This window comes from Argiope bruennichi, chromosome 6 (genome assembly GCF_947563725.1).
Source record: "Argiope bruennichi chromosome 6, qqArgBrue1.1, whole genome shotgun sequence".
NCBI lineage: Eukaryota > Metazoa > Arthropoda > Arachnida > Araneae > Araneidae > Argiope > Argiope bruennichi.
The window spans coordinates 65,733,104-65,752,600 of NC_079156.1; the positions used below are offsets into that span (position 1 = coordinate 65,733,104).

General features: G+C 31.9%; 1 protein-coding gene across 1 annotated transcript in view; it reads left to right on the forward strand.

The window, feature by feature from the left end:
- Nucleotides 1-18,357, forward strand: part of LOC129971041 (fibrous sheath CABYR-binding protein-like) — a 55,786-nt gene extending 37,429 nt beyond the window's left edge. Inside the window, exons 3-6 of the mRNA XM_056084509.1 lie at nucleotides 13,122-14,600; nucleotides 14,782-14,924; nucleotides 15,363-15,456; nucleotides 16,942-18,357. Coding sequence (XP_055940484.1) covers nucleotides 13,122-14,600; nucleotides 14,782-14,924; nucleotides 15,363-15,456; nucleotides 16,942-16,992 — 1,767 coding nt within the window. The 3' untranslated portion in view covers nucleotides 16,993-18,357. The remainder of the gene's footprint in view (nucleotides 1-13,121; nucleotides 14,601-14,781; nucleotides 14,925-15,362; nucleotides 15,457-16,941) is intronic.
- The last annotated feature ends 1,140 nt before the right edge of the window (nucleotides 18,358-19,497 follow it).

Sequence of the window (19,497 nt, forward strand, 5' to 3'; positions counted from 1 at the left end):
CTATGGCAACAAATTATGACAGATAATAAAATCTAGTTATTTTAATAGTTTTATAACATATAATGCTATTAAATACATATAAATTTTGAAATGTTGTTGGAATTAATTTTGCTATATTTTTAGAAATTATTGTAAAAAATTAATTTTAAAGTTTAAAAAATTATTCAGAAGTGCAAATTTTACCCTCCCCCCCCTCCTCAAAATATCTATCAAATTTGGTATCTTTAGGTTGATTGTATGGCCTGCAGAACCCCATCATACATTCATTTTTACACGCCCACAAATTCATCTTTATTATTAATTGATATCTAATTTATTAATATTCAGTTATTAATCTGTGTGGACTAAGGATAGACATTCAAAGCGTTCCGAGAATGAAACCCTTAATACTTTGAAAATATTTTTAGTTCTCAGTCTAATCCCTTTCAATTGTTTTCGGTGTTTTGTTATAACTTGACAGTGAAAACACTTTTACGTGAAAATTGGCAGTCATCTTTTATCGCCTTAATAAGGTAGATTCATCTTCATCCAACAGGTTTTGGCACCCTCTGTTATCTTAACGATCTGTTGTCTCTAAAAGCAGCTTCGTATTCCATAATTGAAAGTTCCATCCATTTGAAACACACGTTTTTCTCTTTAGAAAATAAATTAAACACATGCGCAAAAAAATATCGGCATCGATAATACAAATAGAGAACCTATTATACGAAATCGGTCACGTCATTTCATGGTTTAGTGTGAATCCCCGTGTTCGATCAAACAGATTTTAGAATAATTTATCTTATTGAATGATGCCTGGTATCTTTTATATGAGGAGATCAGTATCACAATGTTTTAAATTTTATTATCTATTTATGAAATATTCCTAAGGCCATTTTTTAAAAATAATCGTGATTATGTGTTCTTGATCTATCTTAACCCTTTTAACCTGTCTTTATTTTTAATGCCTCGTGACGTCTATCAAGAGGTTCTCTCTGTATCCCCTTACCTTTCAAGGTCTACATGTCCCGTGATGTTGGCAGAGATATGCGGTAAACACACCTTGAAGAAAAGTCGCCATTTTTTTGTTAGAAACGCACTTTTATCTCGCTTCAGTATGTCAAGTCCGCGTTTCTGGTTTTATTTTCTGGGACTATTTGGGGGTTTGGCGCCGCCGGTTTGGAAACATATCACACCCCCGTGTCTCTCTTTTGAAGCGGTTCTTTTTCATTCCGTGGGGAAGGTTTGGGGGAGAGGTTTCTCTTGAGAGAGTTAGACTTTCGGAAGATTGGGAAAGTGTTTCTTTCTTCTTACTGCGTCTTGGAATTTGAGTTGTATGTGTTTGAACGTGGGAGAATGTTGGTTAGAAAAGAATAAGCAACTAAAATTAACTACTGGTTTGAAAAAGACGGTTGCTACGTTGTTTCAAGATTCAGTGGAATATTTTATTCGATTTGCTCTTTTTAACGATTGATCTAAATCTGTCAAACTACTTAACCTTTTTGCAAATAAAGGGGCAAACACTTGAAAGAGAATTTCAGTTGTATAAAATCCTCTTGCGCTTATACCTAAATGCAAAATAATTTACGTAAAATATTATATGGACTTCTGTAGTTCGCCCTAAATATCATTGAATTATATAAACAAGGCATCTTTAAGGTGTTATCCTTACCTTACTCTACCTTTTGACATTTTTTGATCATCTGCAACATATAAAATCCATTCTAATAATATTTCTTGTGGTTTATCAGTAATTTTTCATCCTCATGTTTAAAAATTTGAAACTCTTTATAACTTGAAACGCGCTGTTCTTGTATGTATGTGGGGGGGGGGTGTCTGTTCTGTCTGTCTCGGAAACGGCTCTAACGATTAGGATCAAATTTTATATTTAGATTAGGTTTTACTTTTTAATTTTATCTATACATGTGTCTTTCCTATACATTTGTCGCACAAAATAAATTACTATTATTACTACTATTAAACTATTGCAGCTTTTCTCTATCTGCTCTCATGCTGACAATGTCGTATAGCACCATCTGGGACCCGATTTCACCATGATAAAACTGAATGCAAGTTCGAAAATATAAGTAATGATAGATAAACTGTAAAGTGAATATTTTTCGAATTGTTTCGAATAACATGTTAAACTATAAGTGCATTCATGATTTTTTTAAAATCATCTGACCAGTTCATATGTAAGTCAGATTGAAAAATATCCATATATAATCAGTATCAGTATGTGATCAGTACTTATCTAAATATATTCTGCCCCCTCCAAAAAAAAAAAAAAAAAAAAAAAAAACCTACCGAATTAAACTTGGTCCCCAAAATGCTCTATATAATACAGAACGTCTAATGCTTTCTGGATTCTTATCTCATTTCTATGCATTGACTGATATCGTAACTTTCATTTCCAGGGAATCACCCCCCCCCACCCAGTAACAAATGAGTATTCGACAATATAATCTCCATTTTAATCTTTAATTAATTTTTTCTTTTGGATAGCTTTATATTGAATATCGAAATATTGAGGCCTTTATGGTGAGAGGTTCGTGAGAAGCATGGAAAATACCCTGAACAAATATTGAAAAGGCTTCGATAGTTTAATTTCTTTCTTTAATTATTTAACACATTTTATTATTCTTTCCCTTTGTCAGAACTGGAATCCACTTATATTTAAACATTATTACGATTTTTGACTTTCCTATTAAATATTTAGTTCTTGTCACCAAAATCTGCAATTGGATACAGTAATCATTCCTTCAATTTGAAATTAGACGCACGTAGAATATCTTTTCCAAAACATTTTCTTTACCAATTTAAAAAGACACTTCCTGGAATGCTATCTTCTTTAATTGACAAGAAAAGAAAAATATGTATCACTACATTATTTTCCTGGTCTGTTAAGGAAGACTTCAAACGAAACAATTCGGACTCCATTTCGATTACGATTACTTAATTTGTGTAGTTCCACCAAAATGTTGTCGGCTGACTTTTAAAAGCATGCTTGATTAGTTTTCGATGTTGATGAGTAATATTTAAAACACCTTGATTCAAAAATTATATGTAGATTATCAATTTATTAGAATTTTTGTTCCACTTATTTCCCATTACGTAGCCACTGATATATAAAACATATTTTAGCAGATGCTTGTCTGAGAAAACTTTGAAATTTTTAGAACTTGAATATATTTTATAATATGCATAATTTATGTACAAGAACAAGTAATGAGAAATATGCCAGTCTACATCGCGACACAAGAGAAAGAGACCGAAATTTTCCCTTCAGCAGGTTTTACAATGAGATTTTGATAGGGATTTCTTTGACTTTAAAAGAATATTATGAACATTAAGGATTTTTATCCTCACTCGGAGCGTGGAAACCTACCGAATTCTGCAATTTTTTACAAGGTGTGTTGAAATGAATTAAAATTAAAAGTGGAATTGAAGCATGAAATACGAGAAATTTTAGAATGAAGTTAATATGGGCTAAATTAAGTTATAATTTAGGAAATTAAGATTTAAATTAGATTGAGATATTGCACACACATACACATAATGGAAGGTCTAGTATATAACACTCCGTAGTTGCTAATTAAAATATCAACCTATAAAAGATTTCCAAAAATGTTAAGTTAATCAGAGATTATCATAGTTCTTAATGCTTTTTAATTAATTTAATTATTAATCGTGGATATAGGACACCTTTAATGCCCTATAATACTCGGAAATCATTCTTAGGAAAAGCGAAAGTGCTTTAAAACTTCGCTAATCCGAATTTGAATTGCTGCCTTTACTTAGCGATTTCACTAAAGTTAACCGAGGTTATCCCCTTCCAACTGCTGCATATGTTTAATTTTTCACCAAAAAAAATCTGTTCATTTTTTACAATAACCCCGAACAGACTCAAAGGAGTGAAAATATTTTGATACGCATTCCTTTCACATTCCTCCCCCGATAACCAGACGGGAGTTCTATAAATATACCCCTCACGTGCTCAACCCCCGACAAAAAAACACCCCAGACTCCACACAACCTTCAAGCTATCGAATTCTGCAAGAATACCCAAAATATTTTTTGCCGTGCCCCTCGTCCTGCTTTTTCGCTTCATAGTACGCTAGGGATGGGTGAAGTGACTCATTGAACGTCGTCTGTTAAGAGGGGGTGGCAAACTGAGGGATCAGTGCAAATATATGCTTCCTCCCCCCTCCCGTCTGAACCGAGGGTGGACGGCTGGGTTGTTGTGCCTCACATGGAATGAGGGAGAGATGCCATATTTTGCCTCTTGAAAAGGGGGATCTCTCTGATGTTAATTTTAGCACAGGGTCAGCTTTTGGTTGGGTGCGGTTGTAATCTTGTTTCTTCTGGTTGTGGTTAAACTTCCTGTGGAACTGTATTGTAATTGAAAGTTATTTACCATCTATTGTGGTTTTTGCTACCGAAATTTTTATTCTAAGTTGTGGTTAAGTTTAGGGTGATTAATTTTTTCTTATGGTGGTGCAAGGTTAATGGTAAATAGATCTTCGATTTCTTGGAAAAGAGCAACAAAGTGAATATAGTAGCTGTCAGCGAAGTTTAGATTTTGATTTACATGCTCATTCGTAAATGTAATGCGAGTTTTGTTCTAAGTGCTGTCTACTTGTAAATCGAGCTTCAGTAAATATTATTTTACGACTATGAAATTTACATAAGGCGTTAATGTTTGGCTAATTTTTGGCTCATGGCTCTTTTTAGTTGCGCCAATGATTCCTTAACTAATCAGGAAGCAAAATTTGAAACTGGTCTTGAGAAAATGAATTTTGCAGATTTTCAATGTCTTTTCTTCCTGTGGGAAAAATTGCTGTGAAATATTTCACTAATTTTGAAATTCCATGAAAATAAGACACTAACATGATACTTGTCATCAATTAATCGCTTGAAAGATTGATATGTATGCGATTTGTGCGGTTAGTTCTTGGTCTCGATATACAAAAGCAGTTATATTGAAGTCAATAGTTATCTGAAGTATAGAAACTGTTATAATTGTAACTTCATCTTAATTGTTAATTGCTTTGCATAATATTAAAGAACAAAGTATTTTATGTTCAAGAAATGTAAAAATTCTTTTCCAAGCGAAGTGGGATTTGAAGAGCAAGGTGGGATGTGTACTGAATCTATTATTTTTATTGTCGGAATATCTTTTTTTACGGTCGTCAAGATCAGGATTCCAATCGCATTTCTTAAAGGATTCATAAGAATAAAGAAAATAAGCCATATAGAATTCTCACTTTTAAAAAAAAATCATGTAATTCTATTAGAAAATTAATTTATCTCCGTGAGTCGAAACTTTCTGCTTGTAAATTTTGAAAATACCTCTAAATGTCAGTCTACAACAATCGAAAAACAAACTAATTTGTCGAAAACTGACTATAATAATAAAATGTATTGCTCTTGTTCATTATTATAATATCTGGTGACTATGTTATCGGACTTTCTGTTTTTCTTTGAAGTGATTATTCCGATGGCAGGATGGAATTTCAGGCATTTATTCATGGTGGAATTTATTTGGGTTACTTTTGAAATAGTGTAGACATAAAAATTCCGAAATTTGGGAACGAGCCCTCCTTTTAAATCCCGTTTTTATCACCCCGCTTAGTACTTCCTCGACAGTATATTAGTGGGTGAGTCACCCCACTCGTCTGGTTTTTGTCATAAACTGGCTCTTGTGAAAAGGATATCCTTATATCGTAGTCTCTCCCTCTAAGGGGATTGCCCACTCCAGTATTTTCAAAAACAACTCCTTTTGTTTGCGAAATGCAGAAAGAGGAAATCTCGAAACTCCTGATATTTTCAGTAAATCCTTCGTCAATGTGGAATGCGTGGTCAAGGGCCAGTGTTTCTTTATGAAAGCTAAAATTGACTTCAGAACTGGTACAGTTAATTTTGAGGAAAATCAGTTTTGGGAAGCAGTTCCATCTTGGTGTCTTTCTTTCGCCTATATTTGTTCCTAAGAATAAAAGGGAATGAAATGATACAAATGTTCCAGAATTCATTGTTTTAATGTTGTGACATCTCGAATAGTGATCCATGCATGAACGTTTTGCTGTGGGCCAAGGATTTCTCAATTCATATAGTACATGTACCACGAGTGGTACAACGCAAAGTTTTTGAGGGTGCAATTTCCAACATGTACCACAAATTGTACCATGCAAGGATTTTGAGGGTGCAATTTTTACACGAAAGATTTATATGAAAGAAAAGTGGTGCTGTTTTTGTAATTTGTTTTATAGATCTTGTATTTCTGGTACATACACATTTTTACTTTCTCTTATGCATAGAAAGTGTTGGTAATTGTCAAAAAATTCGAACTCAAGATTTTGACAAATCTCCATGTGTTAGACCTACCCGAGTTCGAAAAACACATTTCCGCCTGTCTATCTATCTATGGCAAAGATGGCTGAGAAACGGTTTGAGCTAGACGGACGAATGGTTTACGGTCTTTACACCAAATTTAGAGATTTCGACCAGATTTTGAGCAAAATCCGTTCTGAGGAAGTCTGTCCGGCTGTTCGAAAGTAAGTTGTTGTAGTAACTATAAACAAAGAGATCTAGATGCTTAAAACTCCGCACACGATTTTACTGTCTATAGTGTAGGCACTTATTAAACTTTCAGCCAAATCCACCAAGGGGTTGACCGTCTATCTGCACTTTCAGAAACATGTCAACGCGGTAACTCAAAAACCTAATGACATAAATATATCAAATTTGTGTTTCAGTCGATTGAGAAAAACATGTCTAAAACACAAATTCGATTTTTGGATACTATTAACATATGCCAGGGATTAATTGCCAAATAACTCGCCAAGGATGACACGATAGATTCAGTAAAAAGGCTAAATTCACGCCAAAAGTTAATATTTGTTTGTACACCAATGCTATTTAAGATATTCTGTGGCATGACAAATTTATTAGAGAGTATGCTAGAAAGTTTTGGGAAGACCATTGCCGCTGATTACTATAAGTGTTGGAAAATATTTTTGATTCTTGTTTACATAGCACTAAATTTAGAGTTTGTGAGCTAGATAATATTGTATGAATCATGCTTGCTTTTTAAGTGTAATGTATTGTGATCAATCTTTTTTCTCAAATTAGTTTTACTTTATACTCACTTATTTTGATTAATATCCGTGTTTCATATGACATTCATTGTTGTGAGATTATTTAAGAGGATTTCGCGCTTGTAATGCTGAAATGTGTCATAACACGAGAAAAGAGTTAATTTTTATGGATTATTCTCGCTTCATCGGGCAGAATATCACCGACCGTAAAATTGCCGGAAATTATGAGTTTTGTGGCAAATAAACCTTGAAAAGTAATACGATTTGCTTTTGATCGTCGTGTCTGTGGCGAGATATGTGTCATTTATAGTTTCTTCCTGTTACGGTTTTTCTTAATTTTCTTTTTCGACAGTTTAAAATTCCATTGTGTTGCACTTCATGGAAACGAATCTCAAAATTAATATTTCTATTTTTTGGAGAAATAAATTACCTTGTGAAACGGTAATCTGATGACTGGTACTTCCGAAATTTTGTATATATTTGGAAGTTTGTTAAAGTGTCAAAATTTACCCCCCCCCCTCCTTCCTTTTCTTGAAATTCAACAGCGTTTGGTTGTTTGAATTATACAAATTTTAGTTTGAAAATAAATCTATATTAGGAAAGAAATCGTTTGAGCATATATCTAAAATTAGAAATAAAAAATCTAAATTTCTGATTCTAAATTTTGGGTGCGAGTTTTTGACAGACGATTAAGGTAAGATAATCATATCAGCGGATATACCATAAACGATGAAATTCGTCGCTTCGTCTGGAAGATCGACGACTACTCTTTCATTTATCTCTGCAGTCAATATTTATATATGTTAAAAATCACAAATGAAAGAGAAAAATCTCGAGATTTTATATTATTTACAGCATGGAAACTTGTTTACGTAAAATATGCACTTTCAGCCCAAAAACTGTAATACCAAAAATCCGAAGGGAAGCAAAACATTACAACTTTTAATGGATTTCTATATCAATGTACATGTAGAAAATTGTGGTGTTTTGAAATAAAGACAAAACTGTACCAAATTAAAGGTAAAATTCCAAACTAAGTATATTTTCTTTAAAATATATTGTTAAAAATTCTTATATTATCTAAAAATTCTTCTCTTAAATTCAATTAATTTCCATTAGCATTGATTTTTTCTTTTTATTGTTTATTCGTGGGAAATTACCAGCACTTTCTTTTTATGAATTTTCTTTCCTATACCCGAATTTATCATATTATCTATCTCAAAATATTCAATTGATACAATATTTCACGATACTTGCTTTTAAAATGTGCGTGTTATCTTTTGAGAACAGATACTATAATATTGTGTCCTTTCAAATGCTGATGTTGATCGAAATATTAATACATTGATCACGTTTATGAGTATTTTTGATCTTGCAGTCAAATTCATTATATTCACAAATCCCTAAGAACGAGGGGTTTAACTTATGGGTGAATTGGTGATGAAATGTATGCCACTTTCACTGTTTTTAGATCGAAAATAAATAAGAAATTTTTAGAATGTTAAATTTCTAAATTCGAAAGTTTAGCTTTTTTATTATTATTTCAAGGTCCTAAGAATTAACTGTTATTTTTGGTTGCAAAATTATTCAAACGATCAAATTTCTGCTTTATTAATAATTCAATTCTAAATAATTGCTTTCGAGGAAATATTCTCGCATATCATGATAATTAGCAATTATAGCTGAAGGATTTTTTAATTAAGGTCTTGCGATTTGCCGAATTTCAAGTTTTAAAAAAACGAGTTTATCCAATCATTTTATTCATTTTAGCATGATAGACTATTCATATGTGAATATTAGTGCGTCACTAATATTACGTAACCATGTTTATTAACTGTGTTCGACTCGTAAATTTGATAAAGGATCGTGAATCTCTTAAACTCACGCATTTTTCTGCGTGAATGAGGTGTCACAGGTCAAATGCCTCCAGGTAAATAAAATCATTTATCCATATTAGCTAGATGCTTATCAAGGTTTCCATTTGTAAACATTGAAACAGTTGGAAATTTGCCTATTCGATGGAACTGCGTTCTTCATTTCGGTTTCTGTGGGTTTGGAGAATACCATCCCCCTTGTTGATGATCCGCCATTGGTAGAAAGTTGCGTCCCCACGTGACGCCTCCCTTTTGGGTGGGTGGAGGACTAAAAACTTTTCATCTTGCGTGGATCCCAGCATACTTCAACTGACGTTTATTCTGTTTAGAACAAATTGCTCCAGCTGAATTTTTAGTGCACAGCAGACGATTTTTTTTTGCCGAGAGAGAAAATGGTAAGCTTTAAACGAATGGTTTGATTTTTCGAAAATAGTACGATAGAGTTTTTAAGTTTATTGTTTTAATTCATCTCTGTAATGTTTTTCTCGTTAATTTCGCTGTTTTTATATTAAGCTTATTAGAATTTCATTTAAAAGATAATAGATGTTTTGTTTTTCATTTATTTTAAGCTATGGAACTTGAATTCAGTTTTTAAAATTCTATATTAAGCAGATGTTAGAAAAATATAGCTGAGTTTACTATCACTATTTTATTTATTGTTTTTATTTCTAGAGAATAAGAAATGTTTTACATTTTAACCTTTTCTATTGTCTGAATTTCTTAATACAACTAATTTTGGATATGGTATTCATTATTATTGTTAGATTCTACAAATACATTTTATTATTACACGATTGTGTTTAGAACAGCTTCTAAAATTATTTTTTTAATAACTCAAACATGGGCTAAAGTAATCGGCTAAAAAATATCAAAGGCATTTGAGCTGAGCAAAATTTTCATTTCTTTTGTGTTTTGATGCATGAAGAACATTCTTGTGTAAAAGATCTTTTAGCTAATGGATGATGTCTCATTATTGGACTATTTGAATTCAAAATTTGAATCACTTAATATAGCCAATTTTAAATGTGAAGTCATTTCAATATTGTGTTCCCTCATAAAAATTAATTGGTAAAATAATTTTAGAATATTTAATTATAGAATATATAATTTTTTATTTTTCATTTTAAGACTTTTTATCTCTTGGTTGATTTCTTAATTTTAGCGACTTTCTCTTCGCGATTTATAAGAATCGGGTTTTTTATAAATTGGTACTTTTGTGCCAAACGGTTAATATTACCCAAGGATTTAACTCTAAATTAAATAAATTTAAATTGTAATTAATGATTCTCATAGATTACGAATTAAAAACAAGTGTATTTCTTATATTTAATTTCAAATAATATTTTCTTGAAATCAAGTTAATTTTATGTTTCTATTTTTTTTTAAAGTGGTTAAAATTAAATATTTGCACTATTAGCAGATTATGAAAAGTGTACTTAAGAGGAGCAAGTCTGATCGGAACCGTTACGCACATACGTGGCCATTCAACCTTTCTTAGATAGACAGGAAGTAATAATTCTATTAAATAAATTTGAAAAATAATCAAGCTTTTATTGAAATATATAGGATACTAGTAAAATGCAGGAAAATCAATATATATGTAGTGGCTGACTACAGTGTTAACTCAAACTTCTATATGTTATCATTAAATATTCGATAATTAAGCGCGGTGATTGCAGCAGTCACGAAAAGTAACAGCTGCGCTTCTCTTCTGATAATTCATTTTGTGAAAGAACTGTAAGGCAATACGAGCTGAATTTCCAAGACTAGGTTGGGTCGGGTAGTTTCTTGGACGAATATTTACTTATCTACGTTTAACTTTTATCAGAAAGTAACGTAATTTCATTTCTGATAATCGAATAATTGATTGAAATGTGATATGCTCTCAGAATGTGAGTGGCCTTTTGGAAATATCCGGTTGTATCTATATAAGCAAACAAGCCGGAGTGGTTTCCCCACAACTTTCTCGCATTCTCTCTATCCCAGAAAACATCTTGCAAAGCATTGGCGCACAAACAGTTACGAAATATTAACCTTTGGCGTGAATATAGCATTTTTACTGAATCCTTCGTGTGATCCTTGGCGAGTTATTTGGCGATTAATCCACGGCATATGGTTAGTAGTATCCCAAATATGAATTTGTGTTTTAGACACGTTTTTCTCAACCGATTGAAACAAACTTTTAACACAAAACTGTACTTGTAGGCATACATTTCCATACCAGATTTGATATATTTAAGTCATTGCGGTTTTGTATTATCGCCTTTATTTTTTTCTGAAAGTACAGACTTATTACACGTAGTTGGATTTCGCTGGATTTTTTTTAATAGTTGTCTACACTTTTGATGTTAAATTTATGCATAGAATTTTGTCAATCAAGCTCTTCGTTTTGTAATTATGCACAATTCCCATGTTAACTTATATTTGAACAGCCGTTCAGGCGGACTTACACCTATGCTTACTTAGAAGTATTTGTTCTTAAAATTCATGTGCGGCCGCGACTAGTTTGTTATTCTGCCGTTTTGAGCACGTCTTGTTTCAGTAATCGATATTGTTGTATAGCTGTCGATATTAAATGTACTGCCGGCGTCCTGGCATAGGGGTAGCTCATCTTCCCCGTGATCTGGACGTCCCGGGTTCGGACATGGCTGTTCTTAGTCTGTGTTCTATCTGTGAAGTGTGTGAATGTGCCCCCCTGTATAAAGGGGTTGTGTATGTGTTTCATCTTCATATGAGCTAGAAGTCAGACTTCTGCCCTCGGGTGCTCAAGGGTCTTTACCCTCAGAAGCTACTGCACCCTCTTTCCGTGGTAACGCGGACACAATATCATCATTAAATGTACTCATACTTTTTTTCATTATTAAGTATTGCGTTTAAACCTAAGATACCTATTACTCCTATCCTTTGGTTCTAATTAAGGCTCTAAAATTGCAGTTCACGAATTACGATTCCGGTTAGAATAATCAATTTTTTTTTTCATTATCAGTGATTTTCATTTTTATCTTAACTTCTGAAACTTGCTTCCATTTTTTTTTTATATATATATATTGTTCTACATAAGCCAAAAATTTTCCGCCTTATTATTTGTTGACCCGGCAATGAAGGCGGCTACTGGAAGGAATGGAATATTACTTTGTATGTGTACAGTAGCAGGCAAAAGAGCCTTTAGATACCTCCAGCGGTAATATTAGGATGCCCACTTGTATGACACTTTTTAAAGTGAAATATCTGGTAAGTAATGAAAAAACACCACGCTCCAGACGCCAGTTATCTTCACTCTGACATTGGGTCATTTATATAACATATTCACATTCATCAGTAAAGTGAATCAAGATTTTGTTATACAAATCTTTTTTTATACTTTATTTTTTGTTCATACTACATGCTTAAAGGGAAGTATTAATGTAGCTGAAGTATAATTTCGTTGGCTTAATTTTGACTCCGAAACTGGAAGGTCGTAGATTCGTGACCGAATTTTTCTGAAGATCTTCTGTATATAAAAATTTGTTTGGAATGCTTTAAATCCTTTATAAATGAAACGTCTTCCCATGCGTATAGAAGTTAAAAAATTCTACAATACAATACCGCCTCCATTTCCTAACCATGATTCAAAGATGCGACATCTATCTCAAAATAGTTCTTTATGGCATCGAAATGAGACTTAACCCAAGTTGATCATTTTATATCTTAATGTTTTGAGAAATATTTTGAATGATAATTTCAACTATAACCTTACATAAAATGTTTATTTTCTCCTAAATCGCATGTATATTCTCTACCGAAATTCAAATGATAGTTTCTCAAGTTTTTAGTTATATACATGTCGTTTGTTTCGTTATTTCCTCTGTTGAATTTCATGAGAAAAAAATATGAATTTTTACTAATTGGATATACATGTCCTTATAAATGAAGATTATATTTTCTATTATAAAATTAAGAAACTTAATGAAACGATCTAAAGAAGAATGAGCATTCTGAATGCCTTTCATTTATTACGCTTATTTATGATTTGTTTATCATGTGAATTGCAGTGCATAGTTCTAACTTGTTTCTGTCAATTTTTACAAACGAATTAATAAACCAATTCTCATACATTTAAACGATTAAAGTTACTTTTTTTGTGGATTTGCATTTGTAAACATATAATTCATGCAATTACTTCCTTTTACAGGAAAAGAAAGACGACTCTCAAATTTTGGAGAATGGGCCAAAACCTGCAGAAGAAGGTACAGAAGCCAAGAAGGCCGAGACTGAGAGTGCAGGATCAAATGATGCGCCAACAGACATTGTGCAGGACAGTCCAGACAAAGAAGGCTCTGGAGTTGCTGTGATATCTGAGGTTATGTCTCCTTCCAGTCAAACGTCGCCAGTAGGTGAAGAATCAAAGGAAAAAACCGAACAAAAAGTTGAATCGCCTGCCAGTGAAACAGTGGAAGCGAAAATTGAAACAGATGAAAAACCTGCAGCAGAAGTTCCTAAATCTCCTGTGGAGACTGAAGCGAAATCCGATGTTCCTGCTGAAACTAAGCCAGAGGCACCAGCTACCTTAGAAATTAAGCAGGAAACAGCACCAGTAGAAGCCAAAACTGAAGTTCTCAAAGAAGAGCCCAAAGTAGAAGTTCAAGTTGCAGAGTCTCCTAAAGAAGAACCCAAGGTGGAAACGCCTGTTGCAGAAGCTCCCAAAGAAGAGCCCAAAGTAGAAACTCCAGTTGCAGAAGCACCCAAAGAAGAGCCCAAAGTAGAAACTCCAGTTGCAGAAACACCCAAAGTAGAAACTCCTGTTGCTGAGGCACCCAAAGAAGAACCTAAAGTTGAAACGCCAAAGGAGGAGCCAAAGGTAGAAATCCCAGCACCAGAATCCCCAAAAGCAGAAACTCCTGTTGCAGAACCTATCAAAGAAGAACCTAAGGTTGAGACTCCTGTTGCAGAAGAGCCCAAAGCAGAAACGCCTGTTGTAGAATCTCCTGTAGAACAAAAGGTGGTCACTCCTCTTGAAGAAGCTCCTAAAGAACCTGCAGCAGAAACCCCCAAAGAAGAACCCAAAGTAGAAACTCCAGCTACTGAGGAACCCAAAGTAGAAACTCCAGCTACTGAGGAACCCAAAGTAGAAACTCCAGCTACTGAGGAACCCAAAGTAGAAAGCCCAGTTGCAGAAGAACCCAAAGTAGATAGCCCTGTAGAAGAAGCCCCTGTTGCTGAGGGAACCCAGGTAGCAAGCCCTGTTGTAGAAAGTCCAGTTTCTGAAGCACCTAAAACACCCAGTCCTGTTGTAGAAAGCCCTGTAAATGAAGAAACAAATGTAACTAGCCCTGTTCCAGAAGTGGCCAGTCCAGTTGTAGAAAGCCCTGTATCTGAAGAATCAAAGGTGGCCAGTCCTGTTGAAAGTCCAGTGGCAGAAGAACCCAAAGTAGAGTCTCCAGTTGCAGAAGTTACACCTGAAGCACAATCACCTGCGGAAGCTCCACAAAGTCCAGCAGAAGTCGCACCTGTTGTTGAAAAAGTTGAAGAGAGTGCTGTTTCAAAAGAGCCAGAACCAGTGCAAGAGACAAAAGTTGAATCACCTGTAGAAGAGGTTCAAGTTAATCAGGAATCGGCTGAAGAGAAGGCTCCTGTTACCAATGGTGGCATGAATGGGGATGTGGAACATGAGGTAATTTTTTTTTCTTCATGAATTTTATTTTAAAGATCAATCTTAAATTTTTATGAAAATTACAACATCTTAATCTATTTCCTGTTGAAACATTTAAATATCAAAATATGCAAAACATAAGAATAAAATCCTGGAATTGTTTTTTGGATTTATTTTTATGTTTAGTGTAATTAATTTTTAGGAATCCAAGGTTACAGTGAATGGTGATGAAAAGAGTGATTCAACGGAAGTACCAACTACTCTGACATGGAAAAATGGTGGTGATAATGTAGCTGTGTTAGGAGATTTCAATCAATGGGAAGATAAATGTATACTTCATAAACAGTGAGTATTTTGATGTTGTGCAAGCAAGTCAGTCTTTGAGCTAATATTTCAAAATAATTATTTAAATATGAATTTTATAGCATGTACTATTGTATGTTGCAAGATATCTAACTGCAATAACATGTTTATGCTGTTGGTAATGCAATTTTAATTTCGGAAATATAAATTTAAATTTGACATGATTACATAATTTCAAACTATTTTTTTTATAAATTCAATAATTGTCATTTTATGGAAATTTGTTTAATGGAATTTATTTTAATGCATGGATATTTTGCAAAAGATAATCTAAATTATAAATCTTGTGAATAATAGATTGATTCAATCCAGCGCTTTTGTTAATTATTTACTTAAAAAAAAAATCTGTTATACCCCCCCCCCCCCCCCTATTTTAATATAAAAATGTCTTGTCTGATAAATCTTCTCGTTAATTTTTAGGGATGACGTTTTCTCTACTAAAATAAAGCTCTCCAAAGGAACGCATCACCTGAAATACATTGTTGATGGTGTTGAAACAATTGATGATAGCCAAGTAAGTAATAAATAGGGATTTAAAATTGAATTTTATTGGTGTACAGCTTTACATTTCAAAGAGTCGTATGCATATATTTAATTCTATTTATTTCTTTTCCCCTGCAAAACATGTGTAATTACTAATTCTAATATCTTTTAATGTAAATTCATTTTTCTAAAACACATTTTGGATTTCTACTGAATTACGTTTTTAAAAATCAGGAGTAAGAGAAAATGAGTGTTGGTCACAGCTCAAATGGCAATTTCATTTGATATATGATATGATATGCTTCAAACCTAATATTTGGCAACAGTTTTAACATTTGACAAAAGTGGTATATTCTTGTCAACTAAGCCTGTGTCATGGTTTTAAGTTTAACTTAATGCTTCAATATACTCAGTAAAATATTTATGATATAGAATGTTTTGTGTTATGAATTTCCTCAATTAAATGTTTTAATTTTATATAAATATATTATTATATAATTCTACTGTATGTGCTGAAGCACGAATTGGATACCTTTCTAATCTATTGTCATTAATTACTTATTTCAGTTGAAACTTTAATATAGATGAAGTTTGGCTTTCTAAAAATTTTACCTTATTAATGTTCATCAATCTAAAAATTTTAATAATTTCCTTGTTTCCATGTCACTAATACAAATAGCATTTTCCCTATACATAATTCATTTTATGATCATATCAGTCACCATGATGCATGAAGCAATCAAAATTTTTTTTAAAAAGTCGAGAATAATTTACATAACATATACACGAGTAACATGTCCAAATCACATTCCCAAGTAATTCCATTCATTTTAAAACCTTTTGTTATTCAGAATGCTAGTTTGTTTTTTTATAGAACTTAGAATTTTAAATCAAAATAATATGAACTGGTCATTATTATATCTATAAACTTTCAAATGGCAGCATCTAAAACATGGAATTTATAACTGATACATCTTTCAACTGGCACATTGCCTTGTGCATTAAGAGGAAATTGTCATAAATAGCATAGATCATTAAAAGTGTGCAAGTAATGTCAAATTATAATGGATGCTATCTTGGAAGAATTTTTGAAGCTAAAAAAAATTCCATATTAAATAGTAATATGAATATTTATCTAATTCTAATGTTAAATATTGAAATTTACTTACTCTCTTAACTTGCGATATTCTATCTTTTGACAGAATTTTAAATTCTGCTATTACAAGAAATCTATTAATGTTCTATAAATATGTAATTCTGTAATAATGATTTATTATAAAAAATAAAATGTTCTGTAATAAAATCTGTAAAATAGATTTTACAATATTTTTCATTGCTTTGTGATAAGAAATGCATTTTTTGTGCGAATGCTATTTCCAGTATACAAATAAGTACAAATTTTGAAAAACCCAAGCCTATATTAGATTAGAGGTTGGAACCTTCTTTAAATTTTGCTATTTATGCAAAAGAAGAAGAAACAAAATTGTGTGAATTTTAAATATTTCTTTCTTTCTAGCCAACTGTGGAACTCGATGGCCATGGTCAAGTCAATGTGTTGGTCATCTAAAATGAAGAAAAGATGCCATAGGATGTAAAATATTACATTATGTAAAATCTGCCACTTGTGAAGGAACTCCATAAAGTAGTTCTATTACTTTACACTCACCTGAAAGTATTAAATTTCTGGGAAAGGCTTTACAGAGCAAGAACACTTCCATAATTTATCAAAAGTTATGGTTATTTGTGAAATGGATGTGGTATTTGGTTGTGAACAAAGGATTGACAACATGCTGTTTCATTAAGTTAAAAACAACTTCTACAGCCTGGCCTACTAATCATAGTGACCATGGCTGGGACTACAAGACGCTTTTCCTAAAATGTTATTGTAGTGACATGTAGTATATAGAATGTGTGTATGTGCTAGTTTATATCAAATTTCCTACTTTCCTTTGATCACTTCCTTTTCTAGTAAGTATTCTGAAGTTTTTAAAAACTGTCTTTTGTATGAATACTAATTAATGTCTTTAATTGTTTTTTGGGGTTTAAGTGTGGTTCATTTAATCAAAATGGATTCTTTTTGTATATACATGAATTCTTATATTTTACATACGTAATTAAGATCAATTTTCCTTTTAATCTCTTCAGTTGGTGTAATCATGGGTTCTTGCTTTCATGTCTTCCCATATCAGAACAATTTCTCAATGTTAACCCACCAATAATTCTTAAATTTTATGCCTTTTTAACTGCAGGTAAAAATGAGCTAGATGCCTACCTAAATGCCAATCATTGAATATCTTCCCAATTGTAAACCTTTTAATTAATACTTTATACTAATATACATTCATAGAGTAAGTTTTTTAAACATTTTAAGAAAGCTGCCAAATCTTTATACTACAGGTTTTACATTTTTTTAAAAATAAGTTTACATTGTCAGTGTATCAAACACGTTATCTGAAGGTGTCTATTTACTGGTATTTAAGGTTTTTCTTTATTTCTGATCTTTTAGAAAGGTCAGAAAGTTTACAAGTATGTAGTGCCTTCTTAATAAATATCACTTGCTTTCTTATGTATCTACAAGTTTTTAGGATTTATGTGTTTGGATACTTTTGTAAAGAATAAGATTTTGGTGCTGTTTTTCATGTTAATATTAAAAGAAAGATTGACACTTCACTTTCCTAATTAAAAATACATCTGTAATTAAATTTTTAGAATCAGTTTCTAGTCACAATACTGAGTATTTGTAATTAAATCTTTACCCTTTAGAAAAGCTTGCTACAGAAATAAAAAGGTCAAATCTACGTAGAGCTAAACCTTCATGGATTTTATTCAATGTAATTTGCATCACATTTTTATTTTGTGTTTCTTTGATTTGTCATATTGTTAATATTTTGTACTGCAGACTGCTTTTTCAAATAAATAATTCAAAGGACCATTCTTGAATAATGTTCATTTATTTCAATGTACTATCGCATACACACACACACATAAAGAATGTGTGTGTTTAATTAACAGTAGCTGATTTGCTCTACTTTACTTGGAATGAATCTATTCTAAGTTGTTTTTGTAATGAATCAATTGTTTAATTTTCACAAAATTATCCTGGCAATGTAGATTTATATATATTCAATGCAATCTTAAAATAATGAAAAGTACTGCTGTAAAATGCAGTTGAAAGTATTCTTTAAAATTAAGTAAAATGCAAAAAACATTATACTAAAATAAAATTTGTATAAGAAATGTTTTTTTAAAAAGTGAGTTAAAATTGTTTTTGTGCAATAATATATGCTGAAGTTGTAAGAAAATGTAACATTTTTATTAATTTGTTACAAAATTTTTTAAAAACCTCATTAGGTAAAAGAGAATAAAATTTAATAGCACTCTAGATTCAGTGGTCAGCCCTTTGCAGTATTTGGAACAAATGTCTGACAGGTTACATGTAGTTAAAGCATTTTTGTAGTGGAATGTAGGTTCATTTAGGTTACTATAGACAATGGTTTCTTTCAAACCTTTTGAGATTTTTGATCTAATAAAAATGTAAACGATTTTTTTTTAGAAGGTCTGTAAAATTTTACAAGCTATTGTTTTTCTCTGTGGATGGTAGCGATAGTTCCGCAAGTTTCCTTAAAATCTTCTAAAACCTGTATTTCTATAAAGTTATATATTTGTGTTAAAACATTTGTTACTATAACTTATCTTTAAAAAGAACGATATTCTCTCAAATTCTTGAAAATTTTGTAGCACGATTTTCAATTTGTTCCAATATTACTTATTTAGCAGTATATTTTTTGAAATTGAAAATGTAGAAAATTTAATATGTCAAAACTACGTGTATTGTTTATTAGAATGGTTCTTCATATTGATTACCATCCATGTCTCTCTTATAAATTTATGTATACAGAAAATTTGTTTTCTATTATAAAATAAAAAATGCTCGCTATTTTTTTTTTATCAACTAAAAATTAAATGTTCAACTGTAAATTAGGAAAAATCAAGAGAAAGTTTAAAAATGCTTTTTCCAAAAGAAGAAAAATGCACCTAATATCAGAATTTAAATTCAGAAAACGAACATAGC